General features: G+C 47.3%; 1 protein-coding gene across 1 annotated transcript in view; it reads left to right on the top strand.

Annotated features, from left to right (window-relative positions):
• Window positions 1-3,914: 3,914 nt before the first annotated feature.
• The window catches only part of Ikbkb (inhibitor of nuclear factor kappa B kinase subunit beta), a 59,326-nt gene continuing 50,561 nt past the window's right edge, over window positions 3,915-12,679 (top strand). The window contains exons 1-2 of the mRNA XM_059244296.1: window positions 3,915-4,017; window positions 4,287-4,413. Of these exons, the coding sequence (XP_059100279.1) occupies window positions 4,309-4,413 (105 nt within the window). The 5' untranslated portion in view covers window positions 3,915-4,017; window positions 4,287-4,308. The remainder of the gene's footprint in view (window positions 4,018-4,286; window positions 4,414-12,679) is intronic.

Below are 12,679 nucleotides of genomic sequence, written 5' to 3'. Positions count from 1 at the left end.
TCTTCTCCTACATGAGGTCTTGGGATTTAACTCAGACTGTCAGTTTTGGGGGCAAGCACCTTTGTCTACTGGAGCCATCTTGGTTGTTTCTGGAGATATTTTTTTAAATAATATTTTTCATTAATTCTTTGACAACTTCCTATAGTATATCTTGATCATATACATTTCCAAAGTCTCTCCTCTCACTAGTCTCAAATTCTCTCCCTGCAGAGAAAATGTTTTCTGTAACCTACTAAGTCTAGTTAACGCTGCCTGTTGAGATGTGGACTGATTCTGTTGGCTTGGCTTGGGTAGGTGACCACAGCTACTCTGATTTCATGAGTGCAGCAACTGTGTCGTATCTAGACATCAGACCCTGGAAAGCACTCCTTCCCATCCTCTGACTCTTACATTCTTTCTGCCCCTTCTTCCTTGATGTTCTCTGTGCCTTGGGGTCGGGGGAATGCTGTCTAGATGTCCCATTTCAGGCTGATACTTAAGAGTCACTGACTGAATAATGTTTTTGAAATGCTAGGACATCATTCACAGGACAAATGGAATTAAAGTACAAGAACAACTCTTCTGTAACTCTTAGTTGTTTAAAATTTATGACACAGGCCGGGTAACATCTGCTCCTCTGTTCACCCTCCTGCACCACAGGATCAGCTCAGAGGGGTGCATCTCATCCCAGTTATGAGATGCCGTTGAGACCAAACTGCCAGATGGCTAATCAGTGGTGCCTTCAGAGAATGTCCTTCAGAGGCAAGGGAAGGCGTTTTCAGAATCAAAATGCAACTTCTCAGGCGTGGTAGCCTCTGCCTGTAATCCCAGCTCTTGGAAGGCTGACATGAAGCAGGAGGATTATACATTTTAGACTAACCTGGCCTTCACAGCAAGACTCTGCCTCAAAGCCAACAGCAGAATGGAGTTGCTTGTGCCAGCCCTTCCCAAAATAATTCAAGCCAAGAGGTTATGGAGAGATGGTTCTTGTGTGTGGTGGCCTGTCACACAGCCCCTGGAACATCCATTCATCACCTACCTCTGTGTCAGAACTAACATTCTGTGACTAATAGATTTTTAAAAAAAAAAAACCTTTGGAAATTAACTTAGTAGACTGGCATCTTCCACCAACCCAAATGCTAAGAGTGTCATCAGATAACATCTGATGATTCATAGGAAATCTTCCCCCATCTTCTGTAATTACCTCTGGTGTATCCATGGATGATGCATTTCAAGCTGGCCTTGATTAATTACTTTCTTAGCTCTGTAAAACTATAAAATGTCTTAAAACTGCTTCCATGTTGGAACATTACATTTGGAGAGACCTAAATGCATACTCCTGTGCTATGATCACACATATAAGCTTCAGAATAAACTATGTTTTTTCTTCCTTTGAGGTAAGAGCTGTTTCTTTGGATGACGAGGACCATCCTTGATTCCTTCTTTTATTCTGTCTGTATTTGTTTCACATACAGGAATCTTTTATCTCAAGACTGAAGTGAAAAAAGAAAAAAAAAAAACAGAGGGAAATGTTGTAGAATATTATTTCAAGGTATGTTACTTCTGTTTATGCTCTGGAACATTTGTTTAATGATGCAAAGATGTGTTTGATTAAATAAAATTCACCTGCGGTCAACTAGCTGACAGGAAGTGGTAGGGAGGAGTCAGGTGAGAAAGGGTTTATATAAGGAGGGGTGAGGAGGTGAGCTACTTGCTATTCAGCCTCTGATGAGCAGAATTCCACCTTAACCTTTGAATCTTGAGTTCTTCAGAGGGAAAGAGGTTCAGTTAAGTTCCCTTCGTAGCTTTGCAAGAGTTGGAGACGGAGGGAGCAGATCCCCCCTCCCCCTCCCCCCCCCCCGCCCCCTCCCTGCTATGACCCTTGCTGCTGGGTAGTGGTGGTGTTGAGTTGCAGTTGCTGATTCGGACAGCTGTGGCTTAACAGGCAGCACCCATTGAAAAAAAGACAACAGGAAATGCAATTGTCCAGTAGGAACGAAGATATTCTAGTAAGACACTTGAGGCCCTCTTTTTGGCTCTGAACTATAGAAATAACACGCCCCAAGAAATTGGAATTTCCCCGGGAATATCATGCTGAGGCCATGTGGGGAGCCAGTGTAAGAAAGCTGTGACCTTACTGTGAACTGTGGATAGGGCAGAGTGCGGAATGTTCTTCCCACAAGGTGGCCTTCTAGAATTGCATAAACAATGGTAAGTGGATGTACTGGACAGCAGGGACATGAAGGGAATGCCCTGGGACGTCCACATTATCTCTGTTAGTGGGAAAGGCAAAGGCCTGGGAGGGATATTCTTGGCTCTTTTCACATGACCAAAGACGATAAGACGGAATGCCAATTCCCATGTTGTGTTTGTATTTGCTTAATCTCACTGTAAACGGTGCCTCATGTTGCTTTAATAATAAAGGAGTGAGAAGTACTTTGCGTTACTCTTGAGTTCAAATGCTTGGAGCACCCAGTTATCCAAGGAAGATCTGTGGCATATCCTTCAATCCACTGAGACTTCATCTTGCTGGTCGCTGCCCAGGCAGGTATAAAAGGCGGGTAAAAGTCAGAAGCCTCGCGCCAGACATCAGAGATTCTTGTCTCTGGCAAAGAGTTTTCACACAGTTCTGACAAACGTCACGCTACAGGAGAGCGTGGAGGCCTAGAAAACGATGGTGGACCACAACAGCTTGAGCAGGACTGCTTAGTTATACACACTTCCTTTCACTTAAACTCAAACCCTTGCCTTACCCCTTGGCGTTCCTATAAAAAGCCCCTTTGAAGAGACAGAAGGAGCCAGTGGATATTGATCCAGGTCCTCCGTGGATCCTGTGTTTCTGTCTTCTCTCCCCACTATCTTTCTACCTAGTATTTCTTATCCCTCATGTTGGGACCCCTAAAATTGGGCTTGGGTTGGCAGAGGCATGGATGGGAGTGATTGGGCCACTTTCTGTCTTTTCCCAAGATAGTCACATTGAATAAACCTCTCTTTCTGCTTTGGTGAGTTGTGTGGTGAATGGGGCTATGGGGGGGTGAGTGCCTGAACCTGACTTATTAAAGGCAAAGGTTGGGGGAGTTGAGGGAGGGTAGAGGGAGGCAGTGTCCAGGTTCTTGACCTAATAACTAGTAATTTCAGATGTTCCCGTTGTTATTAGTGCTGCTGTGGGGACCCACAGAGGTTACTTAGTGAGATCTGAGCATGCTTTACCCAGTAGGGACTGCATTAAGGGATGGCTTGACCATGCGTGGTTACCGGGTATTTGGAAGGGTTGCACTTGGCTGTGCTAGGGGAGGTCTTTTGCCTTACCCCTTGGCGTTCCTATAAAAAGCCCCTTTGAAGAGACAGAAGGAGCCAGTGGATATTGATCCAGGTCCTCCGTGGATCCTGTGTTTCTGTCTTCTCTCCCCACTATCTTTCTACCTAGTATTTCTTATCCCTCTCTCCTCAAGAGTACCCTGGGGAAAAAGTGGGAGCTGGCCTCCCACACGCTGCACCTGCAACTCCAGCTTAGGTAGACACTACTAGTTTTTGTTTTGCTTTGTTTTCGTACGCCCTCACCTTTTTTTTTTTTTTTTTTTTTTTTTAGGGGGATGGTGGTGTACTACTTTCTGAGGAGCATCAGTGTTTATCATTCTTAGCCCTGCACCAGGAGCATCCAGACTCATGAGTGGGCAGTCGGGGGGGGGGGGGGGGGGAGGGCGGGGAGGCAATTCTTATTACAGTCCTAGAGGGGGCTCAGCAGATTTCCCCTCCTGCTAACTGCCTAGCTTGTGGGATCAAGCTCAGCCCGGAAAAAGCGCCGAGGTAAAGAATTCTCCACGCCCCGCCACCGCCAAGTCCAGAACCCCCTTGCGGGCGGGCTGTGGCTCCGGGTCGGCGGCTCGCGGCTCGCACGTCTCCTTTAAGACCCGCCAAGTCCCCGTGACGTCAGGGCAGGAAGTGTTTGAGGAAGTGGCGCTGGGCTGGCTGCGTGGGGACCCTAAGTTTTCATGTCCTCTGTGGGTGTCGCTGGCGGCCCCGCGGCCCCTGGGGCAGGTGAGTCCCCCGCGAGGGGCCGCTCGCGGCGCGTGGAAGGGCTCGCGTGGGCGCACCCTGCGCCACCTCCCCGGGGTCTGTGGCTGCGATCGGCGAGGACAGGACCCGCCACCGGGCCCCGGGCCACGCAACTTTTATTTCTGAGCTAAACCAGAGTCTGCTTCCTTCCCTCACCTTGAAGGGCGGCAGCCGCTGCTGCTCCCCCCCCCCCCCTCCACCTGCTGCTTTTTGTCCCTCTGAACTTGTCCTCTCTTCCTGCTTGCTTCTAGAGTTAGCAGGGAGGGCATCGATATGAGCTGGTCACCGTCCCTCCCCACCCAGACCTGTGGGGCCTGGGAAATGAAGGAACGCCTCGGGACCGGGGGATTTGGAAACGTCATCCGATGGCATAATCAGGTGAGCGCTCTGGCCCCGGGGAACAGTAGGTGGGCTTGCTTGGTGCTGCTTCTGTCATGGCCCGTGTGGATGAGTGGACTCCCTCCTGTTCTTGGCATGGTCTGATGGGAGAGTGAGAAAAAGGGACCGCCAAGGGGGGTCTGAGAGCTGCTAAACTGACACTTAAAAACCTTATTAGCCAAGCTACTTCAATACAAAGAGTAAGCTGCCATTCTAAGTATTTCAAATTTTATGTCTACTAATACTAGACTAACATGTAATACATTGCAAGCTGGTGGACGTTGTAGAATACAGACAGTGTTAAAAGATGAGAGCTATAAAAATATTTTAAATAACTTTTACATTAAAATTTTTTTTTTAAATAGTGGATGGTTCCGCGGTCTATTGTAGTACTGCACTGAACAAAACACAGAGTTAAGGATAATGGGTGACAATCGGCAGCGCATAGGATGCCGAGTGATGTGGACTGATTTCTTTTTGGATCTGATTATATTCTCATTATGTTAGCCCTTATGTGTCTGGCGTGAGTTTCTTGTGTTAGAAGTTTTTGTTCTCCCAAATTTTTTGGTTTGTCCTGGCGGTTTAAGTACACTCAAATTCTTTGCAAGACTCCCTTTAGGACCCATTTACCGTATGAGAGTTATTTTGTGCAATTTGAATAATTAGTTGATAGTCATTCCTAAAGCATACATGTCACCTGTGGTATTTCTGTAGCTCCATCCATCCTGCTGCTGCAGACCACTTTTCAGACCAGATGTGATGTGTAACTGTAGAACTTGGGGGTCACAGCCTGTGCCCTAAGCCACCTGTTCCCAATAAGCCAATTAAAAGAGTCAAATTCATAGTGGAAAGCGGGAGATACCGTCAATGCAGTCACATTGGGACAGAGAGACCCCGAAAACCTCCCAAGTCCGTCTTCAGGATCCTAAATGGGATTTAGGCTTAAATAGAAGGCCAAGGATATTCACATCAAAGCAGTCCAGTGATCCAGCCTACCACTGAAGATTTTCTGAGAATTTGTTACAAATCTCTTCTCCAGAAGACAAATTCCCCCCTGGGTGGTGCCTGTTCCTTTCCCAACATGAAATTTCTGGGGAAATTCCCATCTTTTGGGGGTTCAATGTTTGAAGGTCTCTCTCTCTCTCTCTCTCTCTCTCTCTCTCTCTCTCTCTCTCTCTCTTTTTGGTTTTTCGAGACAGGGTTTCTCTGTGTAGCTTTGCGCCTTTCCTGGAACTCACTTGGTAGCCCAGGCTGGCCTTGAACTCACAGAGATCCACCTGCCGGTGCTGGGATTAAAGGCGTGTGCCACCACCGCCCGGCTTGAAAGTGTCTCTTTAGAGTATCTTCATTTCTGCCTGGCCAGTTCCGGGACCTGCTGATAGACCCAGGAGGATGCTCTCCAGAGGCGCATTTTTTTCTTTTTTTTTTTTTGGTTTTTTCGAGACAGGGTTTCTCTGTGTAGCTTTGCGCCTTTCCTGGAACTCACTTGGTAGCCCAGGCTGGCCTCGAACTCACAGAGATCCGCCTGTCTCTGCCTCCCAAGTGCTGGGATTAAAGGCGTGCGCCACCACCGCCCGGCTAGGCGCATTTTTATTTTGGTTTTTTTTGAATTCCAGTCTTGGGTAACACTTGAGATACATAACCAAAATTAGAAGCCACCCTTAGAATCCTTCCTAAACAGCTCCAATTACGGTCTTGACTCAGAATTGAGTGGTCCAGGTGAGAGACTAACCTGGCTGATGGTGGTGATGATGGCGAGAAGTGGGCAGATTTAAGGTTCATTTCGGGGTAAAATGAACAGGACTTGGCTGGGATAGAGGGCATAGGGGGTCGGAGTTGGGGAGGAGGAGTCCGGCTAAAGTCCTGCTGCCAGAAGAACCTGCCTGTAGCCCTCTGACGTCTTCATGGGCTGATCCTCAGGGAAAGCCAGGGGGCTGCTTTGGATGCGTAGAAGCAATCTTTAATCCATAGCTGAGATCAGAAGATGCGGCGTGTTTTCCGTTGGATGTGCCGCTGCATTGAAGAATGCAGCTAAGATGCGGTAGTTGTACTTGGCATCAGGCTTCCTCCTGCTACGTCACATGCTTTCTCTTGTCTATAAGCAAGAGAATATATGTAGCTGTCCCAGGAGTGCCCAAGTCAGAAGTGCTGCCTAAGAACCAGGGTCATTGTTGTAAGCTACTGCATGCCAGCCTCAGGCGTCTTCCAGCAGGTTTCGTTTTGCATTACGCGCCGCCGAGCTGTGTACCAGTCTTATCTTACAAGCTTCACTTCCAGAGTTGACAGCTCTAATCCTATTGTGTAGCTGAGAAAACAGAAGCGCGGGGGACTTAGGTAATACACAGAAACGTGTTAACGTTACATCTGTTTGGATCCAGACCGTATACCCCACCCTGGCTTCTCCAGGTTGGAACTAGAGTTTAGGACACACCCAGCACATTCCCAGTTATTTTGGAGGCACTATTTGGTTCTTTACAGTCAATCCAAGCCATTTTTGAAGCACTAAGGAAAAACGAAGACGTGCTCAAACCTGTATTCCCCAGGAAAAAGAGCAGTGTAGCGATGACCCTTCTCCAGTTCCCTTGGTTCCTGATTCCCCCCCACGGCGTGGGCTTGACAGTCTTTGCTGCATAGGAACACCCCTAAGTCTCTAGCTCAGGGCCCAGCACAAACTATTTGTGGTTCAGGTAGGCTAATGTTTTCAGAAGACCTTGAGATATAAAGAGAGAGGAAAAAGACCCAACTCCAGGGACCTCAGCCTGCAACTCCTTTTGAGGGGAGGCAGGGGAAGGAGCCACACAGTCTCACAATCACACTGAACATGGTTGGGATTCTGACTGTCACTTGCCACATTGTTGGATTTGGGTCACAACCTCCGGCGTGCACTATGGATTCTCAGCATGACTGGAAAGACGTGAGGCAAATCCCTGTGGTAATGTCTCAGGATCTTTTGCAAATATTACATCGTCTGTATGATCTAAGCGGGAGGAGGCTAGCCTGTCTGGGGGACCCGTGTGAGGATGACAGGAAGTAGTGAACATGCTGGCTGTTAGAAGGGAAGGTGTTATCAGTTATTCCTCCTACAAAGCACTGCTAACCTTTACTGATAAGGCTAAGATCACTTCTGTTTGCCTCCGTGTTTTAATGTGTGATCTTGGAACTCAGGTCCTTAAGGACCTGCTGGGCATGACCCTGAGCTCCATGCAGACAAATAAAAAGAGAAGACACTGTCCTGAATTTGTCTTTACTCACATTGAATGAATTCTTAGAAACATGACTGAGTCTAGATTTAAGTGCTCCTGGGTGAAAGTGATAATGACCGCTGCTTATCAAGAATGTCGTGTGTCAGCCAGGCATGGTGGCACATGCTTTTAACCCCAGCACTTGCAACGCAAGAGGCAGAGAAGGTGGATCTTTGTGAGTTCGAGGCCAGCCTGGCCTGCATAGTGAGTTCCAGGACAGCCAGGGCTGCACAGTGAGACGCTGTCTCAAAACAAAGCGTCATGCTAGCTGGGCTGGGTCCTCTGTCCGGAGTCTCTTGCTTGCTCAGTAGCAAGGGAAGACTTTGAGGAAATGGAGCTTCTTCAGGTTCTCGAGAGGAAGTGGACTTTAGGTGGCCTGTCAGGAAACGAGGCGATTACTTGGGTAGAGCATCATCTAAGGAAATGATTGATAATTTCAGACTTTGCCCAGGGCTTCCTATGGATCGGACCCTGCGTTTCATTTCAATTGGCATCACTGGATGGGTGGAGTTTTTTCTCCATCTGTGGATGAAGAGCCAAAGGTCTAAGGGATTCAGTGTTGCGTACTTACTTTGCTCAAGGAGACGGCAACACATTCGTCCCTTGAGTCTGTTCCCGACATCTGTGGGCAATATTGGAGGCCACTGTGTCATTTTGTGTCTGCGTTGAGGGAAGACTGAAGAAGTTGTAGCCCTTTCTCATAGGGAAAGGTTGTCTGCATTACTTGATATATCAGTGATAAAGATGCATCTAACTTTTTTTTAATTATTTTTTTGAGATTATAATTACATCATTTCCCTTTTCCTCCCTCCAAGCTCTCTCATAGACCCCTTCTTGCTCTCTTTGAAATTCATGGCCTCCTTTCTCATTAATTATTGTTATATACCTATCTGTATATCGATATACATTCTGGAGAAAATAAAATCCTTTATTGCTATGTGAATTTTCCTGCCAACAAGCACATTCCCAATGTTCGTATTCCAGAACAAAAATAACAGACAACTGTAGAAGGGGAAGTTTGTTTCTATCTCAGACGTTGCCAGGCCTCAGACGTTAGGATTCCCCGACAACCCTAGGGCTAACCTGAGCCGACACAGGCAGTTCTAGTCTCCATTAGTTAACTGTTTTAGGTTTGGAGAGTGAAGGCCGTTCTCACATCTGTATTTTTCAGTGTCATTGTGTAGGTTATCTTGGCTTTTGGGTCGAGCCAGCCAACAACTGTGCATTAGCTCCAGTGTTTACACCCGGCAAGAGATTACCGTCGCCCAATGAGTAGCCAGACAAGTTTACCTAATCACAGTGGGTCTGCTCACTTGCCATGTAGTTTGTGTAGAGAGTTGTCCTCCTTCCCCAAAGGTGTCCATACCTTAGTCTCCTGGATCTTTGAGATTGCGTGGTGAGGGAGAATCTAGCTTTGTTAATCACCTGCCTAGTTTACGTGGGTGGGCCCAGTGTCATTACCTGGGTCCTGAAAAAGTGGAAAAGGGAGGCAAGAGAGTCAGTGTCAGACTGATCCTGGGTGAGCAAGATGCAGATGGCCGTTAGTGGGTTTGAGGATGAGGTAAAAGGGCCGTAAGTCCAAAAATATGCCCAAGCTTGGCTGCAAGATCATGGATGACCTGGAGCCAGTAGAAGAGAACAGAGCTCTGCGGCTACCTTGATTTTTGACTAGGAAAACTGTAGACTTGTGGTATACAGAGCTGTAAGATTGTGTTGCTTTAAGCAGCTGGGTTTATAGTTAATTTGTGACAACCGCCATAGGAACACAACACACTGCTCTGCTTGTTAAAGTTAGAGATGTGCAGACTTTTCAGTCTTCCATCCTAGACTTTGTCATCCTCTGGTAGTGTACATGAGTTACAGCATCTTCGTGTGACCATAGACCCGCTAAAGCACCGGCTACAGCGGCGTGCAGAAGCATTGCATGAGGGAGCGCTGGTTACAGCAGCATGCAGATGCATTGCATGAGGGAGCGCCGGTTACAGCAGTGTGCAGAAGCATTGCATGAAGGAGCGCCGGTTACAGCGGCGTGCGGAAGCATTGCATGAGGGAGCGCCGGTTACAGCAGCGTGCAGAAGCATTGCATGAAGGAGCACTGGTTACTGCAGTGTGTAGAAGCATTGCATGAAGAAGCACTGGTTACTGCAGCGTGCAGAAGTGTTACATGAAGGAGTGCCGGTTACAGCAGTGTGCAGAAGCATTGCATGAGGGAGCGCTGGTTACAGCAGCATGCAGATGCATTGCATGAGGGAGCCCGGTTACAGCAGTGTGCAGAAGCATTGCATGAGGGAGCGCTGGTTACAGCAGCATGCAGATGCATTGCATGAGGGAGCCCGGTTACAGCAGTGTGCAGACGCGTTGCATGAAGGAGCGCCGGTTACACGATGTGCAGAAGCATTGCATGAAGGAGCACTGGTTACTGCAGCGTGCAGAAGTGTTACATGAAGGAGTGCCAGTTACAGCGGTGTGCAGAAGCATTGCATGAGGGAAGCACTGGTTACTGCAGCGTGCAGAAGTGTTACATGAAGGAGCGCCGGTTACAGCGGTGTGCAGAAGCATTGCATGAGGGAGCACTGGTTACTGCAGTGTGCAGAAGTGTTACATGAAGGAGGGCCGGTTACAGCAGCAAAGTGCAGACGTATTGCATGAAGGAGTGCCTGCACCAGCTCCCCTCTGTACTACGGCTTGGCCTCCCGCTTCTCTCTCATCTGTAGAACTCCGCTTTCCACAAGCCTAGGCTTCTCTGGAGATTCTCCCTGACTGAAAGCCAGTGTAGAGTTCTTGAGGCTGGGTGGTTTATTTTTAATGGTAAGAATAATCTTTACATACCGAAGTGAGTAAAAATCATCTTCCAAGCATTTGGGAAATAATTTAATATAGATTTTTTGGGGGGGAGGGGTATGTTTCTTTTTAAAATAATTTTAATTGTGTTATTTGACACTTTTGGATCATATCACTTCTCTTATCCCTCCTCCCACTGAACCCCTCTTACCGACACATCCCCCTGCTTCTGTGTCTTGCAGGTGTGTGTGGTCCATTGGATTTAATTAGGGGTTCCTACATGAGCACAGGTGTGGCATGAGGCTGAGGTCAAGGTTCTGGCATCTGATGAGAGTTTTCTCACTGCGCCGTCACTTGGTGGAAGGCCAAAGGCCTCTACGTGATGACGTCTCACCCATGGCTGCCTTACAACCCGATCAGCTCGCGGGAGTCTCAGCTCTTAATACTGTTACAAAAGTAATTAAATGTCAACATTCCAGCCTTAGCATACAGCATTGGTTGGATTTGCTGTTGATGAAACTAACCTAGAACTGGGCGGAAAAAAAAAAATATTTGAATCTAAACACTAATAGGAAGTGAAACTGAAAACTAAGCTCCGGTCAGTTTGCGAATGGGCAGACCACTTGGAAACTCATGATCTCGAGGTATGGAATTTTCCGAGCTGTGGCCTCTGAGAGTGGACAGCAACTAGAAAAATGCTTTTTTAATATGACTTCTCACTCTCGAAGACTGTAGATGGACTTCTCCCTGGGTTCGATTGTGTAGCCACGTTGATTGATTCAGCCTCAGTAGGAGCTACAATATTAAAAGGAAGTCAGCTCTTCAGAGAGAGCCTTGGAATCCTGGCTAAAAATCAGGATTCTGACAGACAGAAAAGGAAAGGGCGATGTGGGGACAGAGCCCAGTTAATGGCGCCGCCTCCTGTGGGCTGGCCTGTTGAAGTCACAGAAGGGGACACATAGCTACAGCATGAACGGACTATAGAGATGTGTCTTTAAGTGAGAAGGTCAGTCTAAAATTATACATGTGTGACTCAATTTACATGAAATGTCCGAATCGTGAAATCCGTATAGGCAGAAGTAGATTGGTGTTGTCAGGGGCTACAGAGACTCCAGGGAAGATGGGAATTGACTCCTACAGCAGGCGTGGGGTTTGTGGGTGGGGACCCTGCTCCGGCATTCGTTGTTATTTTGGTTATATACTTAGAATATAGCAGACAACTAGGCATGGAGATTACTGCGTTTTGGATAACGTAAGCACTAGTTTCGGACTACAAACAGATCTGAGAATACTTTGGAGGTTTTGTAGTATTTGTGCTCGGGCATTAGAGTGGTAATGAACACCGCCATCCATTTCTGAAGTTTTCAGGTTGACTTGTTGATCGGTGGCCACATTTAGACAACTGCCCGCTGTGTCTGGAGATTTCCGTTTTCCTTCTCTTACCAGGTGGTCTAAGCGGGAGTTTGGGCCGTTGGGGCAAATACGAGGCAAGCTGGATCCTAATGACAGCCACCTGCCCGCTGGGAGGTCTTGCCACAGTCCCCTGCATGTCATTTTAAGCCCCACTCATTACTGTGTGAATTGCACACTTACAAGATATAGGATCCTTTTCATAACATGTACAAGTGAGGAAAATGGTCTCTGGGGCCTCTAGGACCTCCTTCACAGGGCCTGACAGTATTATCTATGTTGACTGTAGTTGATTTTGAAGTCTTTAGAGGTTTCAGTCCTTTGCCTTTTATATATGGAAGCAGAAATCTCGTTCTATATGGAAAATAACCCACCATCAGTTTGGAATGAGTGAGTTTTTATTTTAAGTCTGTAGCAAGCCAAAGTGAAAGGACTAATAGAAACAGCATGCAGCTAGACAGCCAAGCACAGTCAAATTGGGTGCTTAGAACATTCAGAGGACATTCCGGAGCCATCCAATTGGCAGCACACACTAAAGCATCGCCAGGTAGGTGATTACATCAACCATCAGAAACCCACTGGGGAAGCCCCAGCGGAAATTGTCATGCTAGAGTTCCCAGATGAGAAATTCCCAGGCAGAACAGAACATTCTTTCCATGGATAAACTTCTACTTTCCTGTTCCCACTGTAGGCGTTTTTATAGCAATAGATTGTAGTAATCTCTGTCGGAAAGGATTTCTCTTTCTAGCTGTTCCCAGCAAACTGGCTGGTGTCACTGTGAATGGGGAATACTGATAACTGTTGTCCTTCAGCCTTCCTCGAGGCTGTCACTT

Source organism: Peromyscus eremicus, chromosome 17 (genome assembly GCF_949786415.1).
Source record: "Peromyscus eremicus chromosome 17, PerEre_H2_v1, whole genome shotgun sequence".
NCBI lineage: Eukaryota > Metazoa > Chordata > Mammalia > Rodentia > Cricetidae > Peromyscus > Peromyscus eremicus.
Note: the sequence above shows the minus strand (reverse complement) of the source record. Positions and strands in the feature narration are given on the sequence as shown.